General features: G+C 29.3%; 1 protein-coding gene across 1 annotated transcript; it reads left to right on the forward strand.

Moving 5' to 3' along the window:
• The first annotated feature begins 1,506 nt into the window (after positions 1-1,506).
• LOC137808105 (2-oxoglutarate-Fe(II) type oxidoreductase hxnY-like) lies at positions 1,507-6,649 on the forward strand. The gene is made up of 11 exons (XM_068609054.1): positions 1,507-1,836; positions 1,919-2,111; positions 2,186-2,263; positions 2,385-2,436; positions 2,801-2,922; positions 3,428-3,525; positions 4,075-4,133; positions 4,301-4,357; positions 4,514-4,559; positions 5,741-5,820; positions 6,399-6,649. Exons 1-11 carry the CDS (start codon positions 1,759-1,761, stop codon positions 6,490-6,492), a joined length of 957 nt encoding a protein of 318 aa, XP_068465155.1. The 5' UTR covers positions 1,507-1,758; the 3' UTR covers positions 6,493-6,649.
• The last annotated feature ends 8,796 nt before the right edge of the window (positions 6,650-15,445 follow it).

Here is a 15,445-nt window from a genome sequence, read left to right on the forward strand (position 1 = left end):
AGATGGAACCAGTGAACTTTGAGGAAGCAGTGAAGGAGACATTACTGGATGAAGGCCATGAAAGAAGAACTTGGGATCAATTGAGAAGAACAAGATTCACTCGACTGTCAAGGGGGAAGAAGTCAATTACTGTGAAATGGGTGTATAAGGTAAAATTAAATCCAAAGGGTGAGGTAGCCAAATACAAGGTCAGGTTTGTAACAAAAGGTTTCTTGCATAAACAAGCTTGGATTATGATGAATTTTTTGTCCTGATTGCAACATTAGAAACCATAAACTAGTGGTTCTTGTGGCAAGTTATCACTGCTAACCAATAAGTCAGATGGATATCACATATGCCTTCTTATTTGTGCCAAATATGTCAAATAGAGGAGGAAGTATTTGTGTCACAGCTATGGAGTTTGAAGTTAAAGACAAGGAAGAAAGAAAAAGTGTACAAAATTGCTTAAGACTCCATATGGCCTGAAGTAAGCTCCAGGAATTGATGGCATCTTACTACAGTTTGGATTTGTGAAGTGCACCACTGAGTATGGTGTGGACATAAAGAGATTGAATATGACTGATTTACTAATAGTGTGTCTATATGTTGATGACCTATAGTAACAGAAAGTGAAGTAGAAGAAATTGATGCATTCAAGGAGGACATGAAGAGTGAATTTGAAATGGCTGCCTTGGTAAAACTCTCTTATTCTTGGAACAGAGTTAACTAAAGGTCGAATTTTCATGCATCAAAGCAAATATACTATTGATGCGTTGGAAATGCTTTAGATGTTGAGTTGCAATCTAGTTTCAACACCTGTTGATACTGAAAATACACTTGACAAGTCTTGAAGAGTTCACGGAGAACAAGATTTATATAGACAATTTGTGGGATCTATTACTTCATATAGTCTTAAAGGCTTTGCAAATGCATTGAGTAGTCAATTGTTTTTAGAAAAAATATATTATTATTTGACGAAAAAACTAATGTTTTTTAATTATTTTCAGAAGAGTTTGATTAGATGTTCCTTTTTCTATTCTTTGATAGGAAAATGATGTTTATAATTATTGTGATGAGTTTAAAAATAAATATATATAATAAAAAATAAATTTGTAATTAAATAATATGAAAAAATATTAAAATAATAGTATTGATAATTGCAAGTGGTTGTATTAAAATTATGGATTGTGAATCTCCTTTGATTAGTTAATTATGTTAACATTAGAAGAAATATATTATCATCCGATAAACATTGATGTTTTTTTAATTATTTTAAGAAGAGTTTGAGTGGATGCTTCTTCTTCAATTCTTTGATAGGAAAATGATGTTTTTGAAAATTCTTAAAATTGTATAAATTTTAGTGTGATGAGTTTAGAAATAAATATATATAATAAAAAATAAATTTATAATTTAATTATATGAAAAAAATATTCAAATAATAATATTGAGATATAATAAGGTACTATCTGTATTAATTATTATTTTAGATAATATATTAAATTGGAAAACCATCCAAAAAAGAAACCTAAGCCTTCTAATCAATAGGAACAAGAGAAAGTAGAAAAAGAATAGATGATGACGCAGAGAATTGGTTGTGGTAGATGAGTGTAAGTGAATGCAAATAACACAGCGAATCATGAAAATAATATTTATATAATTATAGTTATATAATGTTAGACGATAATGATACTGAGATGATTCAATAATGCAACATAGTTGTATTTTGGGTGGTGAAGTGATCGAAGGTGAAGACAGAGGATTGATTGAGTTGAAGCGAAAATGGCTGCGACACTGAGTCTTCCTATCATAGACCTCTCTTCACCCCACCGTCTTTCCACGGCGGATTCCGTGCGTCAGGTTTTCAACTCATACCCTTCTCTTCTTCTCTATCTGCTTTTCTTTCTCACAAACACAATATTGTTATGTGGCGAATGAATAGGCATGTGTGGAGTACGGTTTCTTTTACCTTGTGAATCACGGGGTGGACACCCAGTTTTTGAGGAAAGTCTTCCACCAAAGTGCCCACTTCTTCTCTCTTCCCCTCCAACACAAAATAGACTTGGCTCGCAAGGAATATAGAGGCTACACTCCTCTCTATGCTGAGACTCTTCATCCCACTTCACTATCCAAAGGTTTTCTTCCTATTTTTTTCTCCTAAAATTAATCCCCATTTCAATTAAGTTCATGTGTATGTCCTTGCTAACAGGTGATCCAAAAGAGAGCTACTACATTGGTTCTTTAGAAGATACCTCTGTTACTCATCTCAATCAATGGCCTTCTGAAGGTATGGCGTTACTTTGCATCCAATTCATTAGGAATGGGTACTGTAATCTGGTTTTTAAGCACGGATTTTTTTCATACAAGCTTAATTTGGGATTTTTTTTCTTCTGGCAAGGACACTCCAGAATTGCTGCCAAACTGGAAACCTACAATGGAATCTTTATTTTGGAAACTACTGTGAGTTTAATTAGCTCCTCAAAAAAAAAAAAATTGATATCAAACATGTATTGTAAGTTATTTACAGGCAAATATACATGTTCAACATTTGTTGCTTTTAGGTTTTGTTCCAAACAGTGTCAATAGCATATTGATTTCTTCGTAAATTTAACTGATCTATAGGAATTATAGGTTTCTGGCCGTTGTTTTGTTTAGAACTTTATTCTTGCGTCTTTTCATTGTGAGTTTATGTGCTTGTGTGCTATATGTGACTATGTACTGAAGGAAAGGATGGTTAGCCTGTGCCTGGCATTTATATGCACGTTGTCTTTTGTTTTATCTCTTGTATGATTTAGAATTTGCATATTCTTCTTATCTTCCACAGGGCTGCTGGAAAAAACCTGTTGTCTCTGATTGCCATGTCCTTGAATCTGGATGAAGATTACTTTGAGAAGATAGGGGCCTTAAACAAACCAGCAGCTTTTCTCCGCCTACTGCATTATCCAGGTTTACCGTTTATCTTGCTCTTTTGGACCTTAAAGATGGGTAAAGCACCTTCCCCACAAATCCATGCATGTGTTTGTTAGACACTTCAAATTTTATCTTCCATGTTGACTTCAACTTTATTTTTACTGCAATTTCCTGTTAATCAGCATGTTGAAAAAGGGAACACAATTTCTTTATTTTCAAGTATTTATTTTGAGGCCTGAACTATGATCTACATCAATGTAGCAGTAGTCAATATGCCATTTTGAAATCATAATGTAATATTTTTAATGAAATGTTGGGTATATTTATAATGTGCTTGTTTATTTTGGAAATACTCCTTTCACTAGTTGCTAAGTTGTAGCTAGATTTGAGTAACAAACTGAAATTATGACAGTAATTGAAGTTTATGCTTTATAATATATTCTGAAGTTCTTTGTGCCGTTTTATTTGTAGGGACCAGCTTTTCAAACCAACTATCCTGTGTAACTTTTTACTTTTGTGATATGCCTTGCAATTTCATTAGGTGAATTGGTCTCTGGTGAACAGATATGTGGTGCCTCTCCTCATTCAGATTATGGCATGGTCACTCTCCTAATGACTGATGGCGTTCCTGGACTGCAGGTTCTCTTCTCACCTATAATATACTTTCGGTTTTATTATTGTGCTATGTCCCGTCCCTGGTAATTAGGGAGAGGAAGTGGAGTTGAACTCCTTACTGGCTGGAGATCCTATCTCCCTGTGTCAGGATTCTGAATAGATCAGAATTTGAGTAAAAAAAATAAGAAAAAATAAAGGCAAAGGAAACATTCTCTGGACCAGATACTCCCAGGCCCTTAAACTGTATCATTCTTCCCTCTTTCCTCATCATGTATGCTGAATCTTCCTTTCCATTTGTGGACCACCACCTGTCCAGTTTGTTACTAACATGCTCATCTCCTGTCATTTCCATTCCCTCTTCTTGAAATACCTTTTGTTTTGACGTGGTGCTCCTCTAGGGTGTACATCCCCTACTGTCCCCTCCTATTTCACTTTCATACACCCTCATCTCATGCTTCCCTTCTCACGTATACGTTGTTTGTTAGAGCTCATATTGTTATTCATCTGTAAATTCTATTTAATATTTTGAATTCATAATTTCATATAATTAAAGGCTTGAGATTTACACTATAGATCTGCAAGGATAAGTTCAAGGAACCTCAAGTCTGGGAGGATGTGTATCATGTAGAAGGGTGAGTTAATGATTAACTTTTTTTGTTAGCATACTACTACTTCTGAGTCTGTATAAATCACAACTGAATTGTATTATATAGAGATTCTAGAATACAGTACCACTAAAAATTCTACGTTTTTTTGCTCTTCTTTCCTAGCCTTAGATGTTTGCCGTTTGTATCTGCAGGGCCTTAATAGTGAACATTGGAGACTTGTTGGAGAGATGGACAAATTGTTTATACAGGTATCCACATCCAACAAAGACTTTTTTTTTCTTTCATTTTTTACCAATGAAAATAATTGAGCTACTTCTCAATCGGTTTTTTTATACATATTAAAAGATCTTAGTCTACTGCCATACTGGTAATATCATTCTCAGTTTTTGTCATTACTATTGCAGGTCAACACTTCACAGGGTTATGTCAACAGGAAAAGAACGTTATTCTGTAATTACTGGACACTTCACTTCACAGTTGCTTTATTGTGTTATTGTTATTTTTGACTTTGAATGATAGTTATGATGGCATTTTATTTCAAAGGGTAGGAGAGAATAAATAGAATTTATACCTTTTCTCTTCATGCAAACCAAAAAGAAGTATGTTTCACCCTTAATAAACGATGTTAAGTTAGAGATGTTTGCATGATCCCAAATTCTATGGGCCGAGTGAGTTTTTAGACACAGGAACACCGAACCGAGCATGCCTTCTGCACTCATACACACACGGATATTTTGTGATTTCCCCAAATCTGTTTCAAATTATACATGTTTTAGCCTTTTTCTTTTTAGAGCTTAATTCTTACGCTATTAGTGCTAATTTTAACATTATGAATTAATTAGAAATTATGATAGGCAAGATGTTTAAAGTAGTTATTATAAAAGTTAAAAACTTAGCATACATGTCAATTTGTAATCGGAAAATAGTATAAACCCCCCTCACATAATTACATTGTCAATGCACTATTTTCTGTTTTTTTAATTCAAAGCTATTCATGTTTTACAAATTTTAAGTTTCATATTTTTTTTCATATTTTCCTTATTTAAAGTAATTAGATTTAATCTTTATGCACCTCAAACCTATTTAAAAAGTACTTGAAAAGACAAATCACGTTTACACTTTATACTAAATAAAATTATTTACTTTAAATATATATTTCACTAGTTAAGTACTCTTTAATTTGTATGCATTAACGTCAAACGTGAATGCTTTTGGGAGATAGTACAAGGCTAGATGACACACATCTGGTTAAAGGTTCTCTCTGTCATTTTGTCTTGATCGTGCTACTCTGCCACAGCATGACTTCCCTGTAAAGGATTTGAAGAATTTTGAACTTAAAAATAGTTTATTTTAAGCATGGATGTCACTGAACCAGTTAGTTGGTGTAGGATATGCTTTATCCACTGAAATACTGTATCAGATGTTGATGATATCTTTTCAAAGAGTCTTGATGTTTAAGTTTTTATGACTTTATCTTAAAAGATTAACGAGGAAATTTACTGATGTCATGGATAGTGAGAATGATGTTCTTTCTACCCATTACTTGAAAAATTCATCGTCTTTCTGCATTCTGAGGTTGTCTTCTAGAGCATTTCCAGGAAAATATGAATGAATAATGTGCAATTTTTCAGGCGGCATTCTTCCTCGACCCACCCTCAGACTGTTTGGTGGAATGCTTTGAAAGTTGCTGCAGTGAATCATCTCCTCCCAGGTAGAAAATTTTTTTTCAACCAGGCTGAAACTAAGAAATAAGCAATAAGAGTTTCTTATAAAAAAGAAGAAAAAAAAATAGAGGAAAAGAATGTTGACTTGAGTTTTTTATATTATCATTCAAATATTCGCATTATTAAAAAAAAATATCTCTCAGCAAGGTGGTCAGGGTTTTGTTATTGATTAATTTAAATACTTCTCTGCTGAAAGTGGATACAAAATAAATCAGAAGGAAAAGGTGGAAAACTAATTTATTATCTCTGGACGAGTTATTCTTTTTAAATTAAAATCAATTTATACGTTTGGCGTATAAATGCTTTTATATAATTTAAAAATATTATTTCTAATTTCTTATAAATTAATTTAAATTTATAAAGAAGTTTTTTTTGTTCTAAAAGTTATTATACTAGAGAAAATTATCCAAACTACACTAAATACTAGGACGGATAAAGAAAAGTGACAGAACCAAAGATTATCCTTTGGTGAGGGTCTTTACTAAAAGCTTATATGAATACATTTTTTTAAATTTTTCATTAACACGCAAGTTACTGCTATGAACTTAGTCAATTTTTGTTGCAGATTCCCTCCCATACGCAGTGGGGACTACTTGAATGAACGGTTCAGACTCACATATGGTTCTGAAAGGGAACTTAAATGCTCTATATCCACTTAAACACCCTTCAAATGTATCCTTTTTTTCAAGAGAAAATGTGCTTTTAATTTTTGTACTTTTGTTGTGGTAAAGGTTCTTTATGTTCTTTTGTATTTGAGAATTTAATTCTTCTGTATGCAAAAATATAGAAACTTTCACTATATTTACTTTTATCAAATTTCATCTTGTAGTGTATTTTTCCAACTCCGTCTTTAATGAATATTCGAAAATATAAAAATTGGTTTAGAAATTCTTAATTTTTTAATGTCTTCATTTATTTTAGCATCTGGTTCGATAAGTGACATCTCATCTCACAGGAGATATTCATGTCTTTATTCTAATGTATTAGAAGTGTTTATGATTATTATTATATTTTTATGTACTACTAATTTTTAAAAAAATCAGTTTTTTATCATGTGAAAAAAAATTGTTTTTTTAATCAATGCATTAAACATGTTTTTATTAATTCTCTTGATTTCATAAAAGATGTTCACCTGTTTTATATCATATATAATATTTAATACGATTTCTATATTAAAAAGATATAAATATCCATGTAGAAAAGATAAAATTTCAGTGAAAAGTGTCACCATTATAATTATTTTATTATAATTATCGTATCAATGAAAAGTTTCATTGTTATAATTATTTTATAATTATTATTATAGCAATGAAATGTGTCACAACTTTAATAGAGTATATATCTATGTCTCTGTATGTTCATTCGTTAATATATGGTTAATATGATTTTGCATAAAAAAAATTTATCCATGATGTGTTTTTTAATAAGTATTTGTTAGGTAAACTATTTATTTTTGTGTGTTATAATAATTTATTTATAATTTCTATATTTTATGTTAATAATTTTATATATAAACACTACCTTGTTAAATAGAATTGTTAGAATGTATGACTTTAAACTAAAGGGGTGAATGGTTTAAAAAGGGTTTTTGCAAACTTTTTAGTCTAGAATGAAATTCTTTCGAGAAAACTTGATTCTGAATTCAGTTTACCAAACACACAAAGCAATTTAGCACAGCACCAGAAAAACAATCGGTTGTTTATACCAGTAAACAAATATAAACTGAAATTAAAGAGTTCAAGGGATAAAGAGATTGCACACACAGTTTATACTGGTTCACTCTTAAACCAAGAGCTACATCCAGTCTTCCCAGAAACCACTGGGGGAAACCACTAAGCAATCAAACCTAGATTACTTACACACACCACCAAAGAAGTGACATTGATCCCCTCAAGACACACACTTCCTTTGGCTCAGCACAAACACCACCAAGAATGTTGATCTTGACAACCTCAAGAGCACACAACACTTCTCGGCCTCACACAACAGAGTTTACACAAAATACAGAAGGATTACACTTGTTACAGAATGATCTGAAATCAATACAAGATGAAAATCCTATTCCACTCTCTCTTGATCAAAGCAATCTTAAAGCAATCTTTAACTCTTCAAAAGCAAAATCAATGAAAAACTCAAATCTGTTTTTCTATGATAAACGTCAGTTCTTGTTTGTTACATAAACTGAAAAACTATTTATTGCTTTCAAAGATTGGTCAAAGCATTTAAAACTGGAGCGCATTCAGTTATAAAATCATTTAAAGCTCAATCAAAGCACAAAACAGTTTTTTGTTATGGTTCCAAAACAAACAATCGGTTGAATGCTCGAATCAATCGGTTGTTTTGGTTTGACAACAAGTCAACCACCAAAAACAGTTTTCAACCTTTCTCAAAACACCTAAGTATAAAACAATCGATTGTTTTTCACTTAGTTTGAAAAACACTTTCAATTAAAAAGGTTTGAGAATACTAAAGCTTTGGATTCAATCAAGAGTGGATTAACATAGATAATCTACCCCAGATCTTATTCTAAAACACCTCAGCAACAACAAGCACATCAAGCCTTCCATCAAACTCAAAGGATTTGGATTCTTCAAAGCTTGAACACACTTGATTTAACATAAATAACTTTAGGAATTGAAATGACTTTACAAGATGGGGTTCTCTCTTCAATTAGAGATTCATTTGTTTGAGAAGTCTTCCTCTTTTTTATGTCTTCATGATCATATATGTCAATTTCGTGCATAAAATCGAGTTTAATGTTCCGGCTTCTCCAACCTTCAAACCAACTTCAATAATCTTCGCCAAGAAGAACGGATGTTGAAGTTGGTTCGAAAATTGAAGAAGCCCGAACCTTAGTCCAACTTTATGGACGAAATTGACATTACCCTGCATTCCATGATACCATCCGTATATGAATTAGATATCAAGAGAAAGAAAAAGAGATAAACCGATTAAGCAAAAGAAAAGGAAAAAGGTAAATAACATTATTTCTTTTGAGTCAAACTTTAATAAAGTATATATCTATCTCTAGATGTTCATTCGTTAATATATTTGTTAATATGATTTTGCATAAAAAAAATTATCCATGATGTGTTTTTAAATAAGTATTTGTTATGTAAACTATTTATTTTTGTGTGTTATAATAATTTATTTATAATTTCTATATTTTATGTTAATAATTTTATAAATGAACACTACCTTGTTAAATAGAATTAAGGTAAAATAAATATCCTTGGGAATTGAAATGACTTTACAAGATGAGGCTCTCTCTTCCATTAGAGATTCATTTGTTTGAGAAGTCTTTCTCTTTTTTATGTCTTCATGATCATATATGTCAATTTCGTGCATAAAATCGGGTCTAACGTTCCGGCTTCTCCAACCTTCAAACCAACTTCAATAATCTTCGACTAGAAGAATGAATGTTGAAGTTGGTTTGAAAATTGAAGAAGTCCGAACGTTAATCAAACTTTATAGACGAAATTGACATTACCCTGCACTCCATGATACCATCCACAAATGAATTAGATATCAAGAAATATAAAAAAGTGATCAACTGATTAAGCAAAGGAAAGAAAAAAAGATAAATAACATTTTATCTTTTAGGTCATGTAATTAGAAAATGGAGTGACAATTTGATTACAAGTTGTTGAAACACTCAATTTTTTTTTTCTCAAATGCAAAACTTTAAGTTCTCGATAACAAGTTATACCTCTTGGATTTTGGTTTTTCATTTTTTTGTTAAATCCAAAGATTTTGATTTGTCATTTTGTTATTAAATCCTAAACGCTAACAGATCCATGAGCAACTGGTTCTATACAATAACTTATGTCCTTTTACAATAATCAAATTCCTTAAAATAAAATAGTACCTACCTTTCATTATAAAGTAAGCCTTTGAAATACATTGAGAAAATTATAACATAAACTTTCCTAAAATAGAAAATTTAGCCCAAACTATTACCCTGTTTGCAAACTTAACAATTGGAAATAACCACAAGGAAGATTGTGTTCAGAGATATTCTAGGATTCAGATTATTAGAATCCCATAACTGGGATTCAAAAGTCAAAACTCAGGGTGCTCTATTGAACTTTTTGTAGATTATCAAAATATGATATTCAAAAAACAACTCCCGTGTCCAAATTTTTAAAAATGGAATCATAAAAAAATGTGTACTCTACACCAGAAAGAATTAAACAAAAAGAAAAGGGAGATTGGTCTACCTTCGAGTCAAAGAAAGAGAAGTTGTGTAAGCAACTTCAAACCAACTTTGGCCGGCATATATGTAGAAGCATGAAATGAATTTATGATGAAATTGCATTCGAAAAAGAGATAAACGTAGAGAGAAGGAAAATGGTCTAATTGAAAACTGTACATGAATTTTATCAGCATACCTTAAACATTCCTGTTCCATTATCACAGACAAGGGTTGAATATCCTCAGCGTCTGTCATCTTCTTCTAATATCTGCTCTGCTGGAAAAAAACAAGAAGAAGAAAATTGACAGATCTAGAAATGTAGAAAACAGAAACAGAATGAGGAATGTGATGTACCTTGGGAAATGTGAATGCGAGAGAGAGAGGAGAGAAAAGGAGAAGAGAGGATGAAAGAACGTTGGATCCTGGCTCCCAATTTTTGGTGATTTTAAATTTGGAGAGAGAGAAAAATTCACAGTGTTGCTGCTACATTCATCTTTCATTCTTTTCTACATCTCCACCAATACTCTTCATTGTATTGACTTTCTCTATTAGAGTGAACCGCACAAGAAACTCAAGAAACAAGAAGATGATTAAAAGGCACAGCGCTGTGAGTGAGAGAAAGGAAGGAAAGGAAAAAAAATGTTTTGTATTATTGTGTGTACATAGTAAATTTTGAATTATGTTAATTTTTAAAAGTAAAATAAAAATATTTTGAATTATGTTTACAATTAATTTAAAATTTATAATTTATAATTCAAATTTAAATTTCAAAACTTAAAATTTAAAATTCAAAACTTAAAATTTAAAATTTAAAATTTAAAACTTAAAATTTAAAACTTAAAACTTAAAATTTAAAATTTAAGATTTAAAATTCAAAATTTAGTTTTTAAAAATAAAGAAGTCAAAAAAATGACAAATATCTTCTCTCGTACATTTTTAAAATAATAAAATAAAATATAAGTATAAAAATAAAATTAAAATTAAAATAAAATAAAATAAGAGAATTCCTTTATATATAAGTATAGATTATTTTATTTAAATTTAAAAAATCTGATAAGTACTATCATCAAAATAAAATGAAATATTAATATAAGGATAAAATAAGAAAAAAATTATTAGTTAAAAAAGAGAATTCCTTTTAGCTTAAAAGGCGGAAACACAATGCATCTGCATTTTTTTATATTTACTATATTATATATTATTATGTATATTCATATATTTTAAATATCAAAATAAGATAGAAATATTTTTTCTCATCATTTATGAGTTTCAACCTACAATTTTAATAATTAAGTTGCAGTAAAAAATATATTAAACAAATTTAAATTATAACACAATAAACATAACCAATTTTGATTTGTTGTTACTAACATAAAACTAAAAAAGAGAAATATAATAATGAACAGAAAAAATAAAAATAAGATAAGAAACTCAGTAACAAACCTTAAAAAATATTTATTTTCCAATCTCTTTCTTCTTTTCCACAAGACTGTTATAGTGCATTCATTATCTCCATGCCCACATCAACAATGATGTCAAGTTAACTTTGTACCTTAAAGAAATTACGTCATCATTGTGAATCACTAATTTTGATTGGTTGTTACTAACATAAAACTAAAAAAGAGAAATATAATAATGAAAAGAAAAAAAAGAAGAAGAATAATATGAGAAACTCCGTAACAAAACTTAAGAACATATTTATTTTCTAACCTCTTACATTTCTCCGCAAGAATGTCATATTCGCATTCATCCTCCCCACATCAACAATGGTGTCAAGATAACTTTGTACATGTGCAGTATTCCGCCTTCGGTGTACGAAAATGAAAAGTAAAGCAAAAAACATAAAAATGATAAAAATGAGTAACATTGACAATTAAACAACCAAGAAAAGAAAACTACTTACCAAGACTAACGTGCGATGTGTGCTTTTAAAAAACTAAATTCAAAACTAATTTACGTTCAAAAACTTCATTCTGATATTTGTTTTACATTCAAAAACTCCATTCTGATAACTATTTTAATATTTACAAAAATATGAAATAAATAAAAATAAAATTAACTTTTTTATATATAAAAAAAACAGTTATATCAAAAACAATTATGAAGGTATATATATATATATATATATATATAAACAGTTATATAGGTATAGATTCTAACCATTTGGAAAGATGATAATTAGAAAACAATCCAAAGCTCACCACGGCATAATTTAATTATAAATCATTAAAAAATTATTTAATTAATTATTAAAACTTCGTGCATGATTAAATCGCAGTTTAAAAATTGTATTTCAATAAAACTGTATAAATAAACCCAAATTTATAGAAAGTCATTCATCGTAACAATAAAGGAAGTATATCCTTTTATACTTGTAGCCCATAAGATACAAATGGCTCTTAAAATTTTCTGGCCTTAGAAAAAGGACATAGTTTATTGTGATATCCCATATTTTTTAAAATTATTTTTTGTTTTGTTGATCTTTTTCATTTCAGAATGGATAATCTAGAAAAAATTTGCATTATAAAATCTAGAAGGTATTTTTAGACTGAAAATATTTTCCAGATTTTATAATTCAAAATGTGTTACTTTAAAAAAAATATTTTGAATTATTTTCAGATTATAGAATATCTAGAAGATATTTTTAAATTATAGAATTTATTATAGAATTTAGAAGATATTTCTGAATCCGGAGGTATAAATAGAAAAAATACATTTCCAAATTCAAAATTTTAAATATTTTTTAAAAAACAAAATAATCTCTGACCTATAAGTATCCGAGAAGGGAGGTGCAGGAAGAAACAGCCATCTTCTAAATTATTCACAATTGTGGGTCCATCATACAGGCCTGTACATTTAGATCCATCCTGTATTAAGAGAGTTGGATAAAAAATAAAGACAAATGCTTCCCATACCCAATATTTTTAAACTGCACCCAACATATTTTTTTAATTTTTAAAAATATCCTTTATTTCGAAAATAAAAATTCGAAATTGAAAATAATATATTTCAGAAAAATAAATCCGAAAGAAGTTATTGAGTTTCGAAAATAAAAATCCAAAAACAAAAATTAAAATTTTATTTTAAATAAAAAATCTACAATTAAAAATAATACATTTCAAAAAAAAAGTTTGAAAGAGAGATTATTGTGTTCTAAAAACAAAAATGAAAAGCTCATTAAATTCATAAAAAAAATTTGTTCCAAAAGAAATACTGAATACATATTCCGAAAAAGAGAATCCGTATGCATTTTTATAAGCACCTCATTTTCTTTAAGAAATTTTCGTCCTTTTCCCTCTGGAATAGAATGCAGTAATATGGTGAAGTAATATGGTGAAGAAAGCAATTCCCCAAAATTAAAACAGAACGTTCATTTATAAACACAATCATATAAGAAACAGAAAAGGAATAAAATAAAATTAATTATTGTTTAAAAACTTAATCAAAAAATAATTACAACTATTTTTAAGTTTATGAACTATGCTTACATCTCTCAGCTCATAAACTTTTAAATTGTTTTTAAAAGAGAGTGGACTCCCACTTAACTTCATTATCGTCTCTCTGTTTTTTTCTCCATCCTTAATTATATTTTAAATTTATCATTACATACTAACTTGGATAGTTGATCTAGGAGACTGATATAGAGAAAAAAAAATGACATAAAAGGAACAAAATTTAATTAAAATGGTGCAATACAAAAATGTGAAGTATATTAGCGATATTTTAAAATTAATTTATAAAACTTTTTTAAGTATTTATTAATTTTATCCAAACAAAACTTGGTGGCTTTATTTTTCATTATTAGAAAAATCAATTTCAATAAGAAAAAAATTGTGATTTTGTTTCATGGTTAGTAATTGTGTTTCTTCACATACATGGATAGAATAAAAATAAATATGAGTTTAAATAATATATTAGGAAATATGATATGATTTATATAAAAACTAAAATGATATGATTTATATATTTTCACAAATTGTGAATAATATATCCGCCACAGAGTATTAATTATGATTACTGTTTTTTTTTTTGTAAGCATATATTTGAAAATTTCTGACGAATTTAATCTCTTGCCCAAATACAGTAGTTTTGTAAGGATAGAGATTTTTTATATGGATTAAAGTAGCTTTAGTACTCTCATTTATATTTTTTATTATTAATAAAAAAACGTATAAAAAAATGTTTTTAAAATTTATTACATATTTACGTTTCAAAAGACTATACTTGTGACATAAATATATTGTTTAAAAAATTGAAACGTGTTAATAGGTTAATGATTAGATGGGAAGGTGATTAATAGAAATTTATTTTCATTATTGTTGTATTAATAGTAATAGTAATAATATGAGTGATATTAGGTAAGTAATGATTGTGTAAGCACGCAATGGGGTAGAGTTGTAGATATGATGAAGTGGGGAAATGGTGGGAAACTTGGGGTGGGATTTGAAGCAATCCATAAAAAACTGAACTCCCACGTTTCAATCTCTAATTATTCCAAAACAAATAAGCAAAAGAAATTAGAAGCCTAATCTCTAAGGTTGAATCTAGAATAAAAAAATGCAAGTAGGCCATGTTTTACCCCAACAAAAAGCCTCTCTAAGTGCTCACTAAATCTATAATATAGTTGATTTTGAACAGAACTTGAATGAACAGTTTCTTTAACACAACATACTTTTATATAATTGCATAGGAACCTTTCATCATTTGAAGAATCAAGAAACGAAATGATTGGGTTAGTGTTAAGCCATATATAAATAAATAACAATGAAACAAAGAAACAGGAGACACCCCACATATCCTCCTATTTATTTGTTTGTTTATAAATAAATCATTGCACCATCATGTGCCCTCATACATACTCTGTCATTCCCCTATTATGTTACAAATAAAATCTTCACCAATTCATCACAGAACATGCTTTCAACCAAAATATCATCTGCCAAATCTATTTCCTCCTTCTCTTTCACTTCCTTATTTAATTACCACCCAATCATCTCCATTAGATCACCCATTTCATTTAACTAACTTTTTTAACTTTTTAATTAATCAAGAGTACCATTCACGCAATTTTTAATATTTTTATTATAAAAGCTAAAAAATTTATTACATTTATAAATGAATGATATTGTGGACTCAAACTTTTTAAAATATAAGAATGGTACGTGCAAACAGGACACGAACTAAATGATGGATTAACGACATTAGACATCCAAGTAAACGATTCGTGCAACCGTTAATCACATGATTACCAGCTAAGCCGGTCACATGGCCAGATATATACTTAACAAGGCTTAGTCACTCAACAATATCTTAAGCCAAGTGGGTTTTGCAACTGTTCCTAGAAGATGGTTGCACGTGCACGTGTGGAGAATCTCGCTATCACACTTGTTTAATGGTTAATGATTAATTAATAAGAC

Source organism: Phaseolus vulgaris, chromosome 3 (assembly GCF_000499845.2).
Source record: "Phaseolus vulgaris cultivar G19833 chromosome 3, P. vulgaris v2.0, whole genome shotgun sequence".
NCBI classification, from domain to species: domain Eukaryota; kingdom Viridiplantae; phylum Streptophyta; class Magnoliopsida; order Fabales; family Fabaceae; genus Phaseolus; species Phaseolus vulgaris.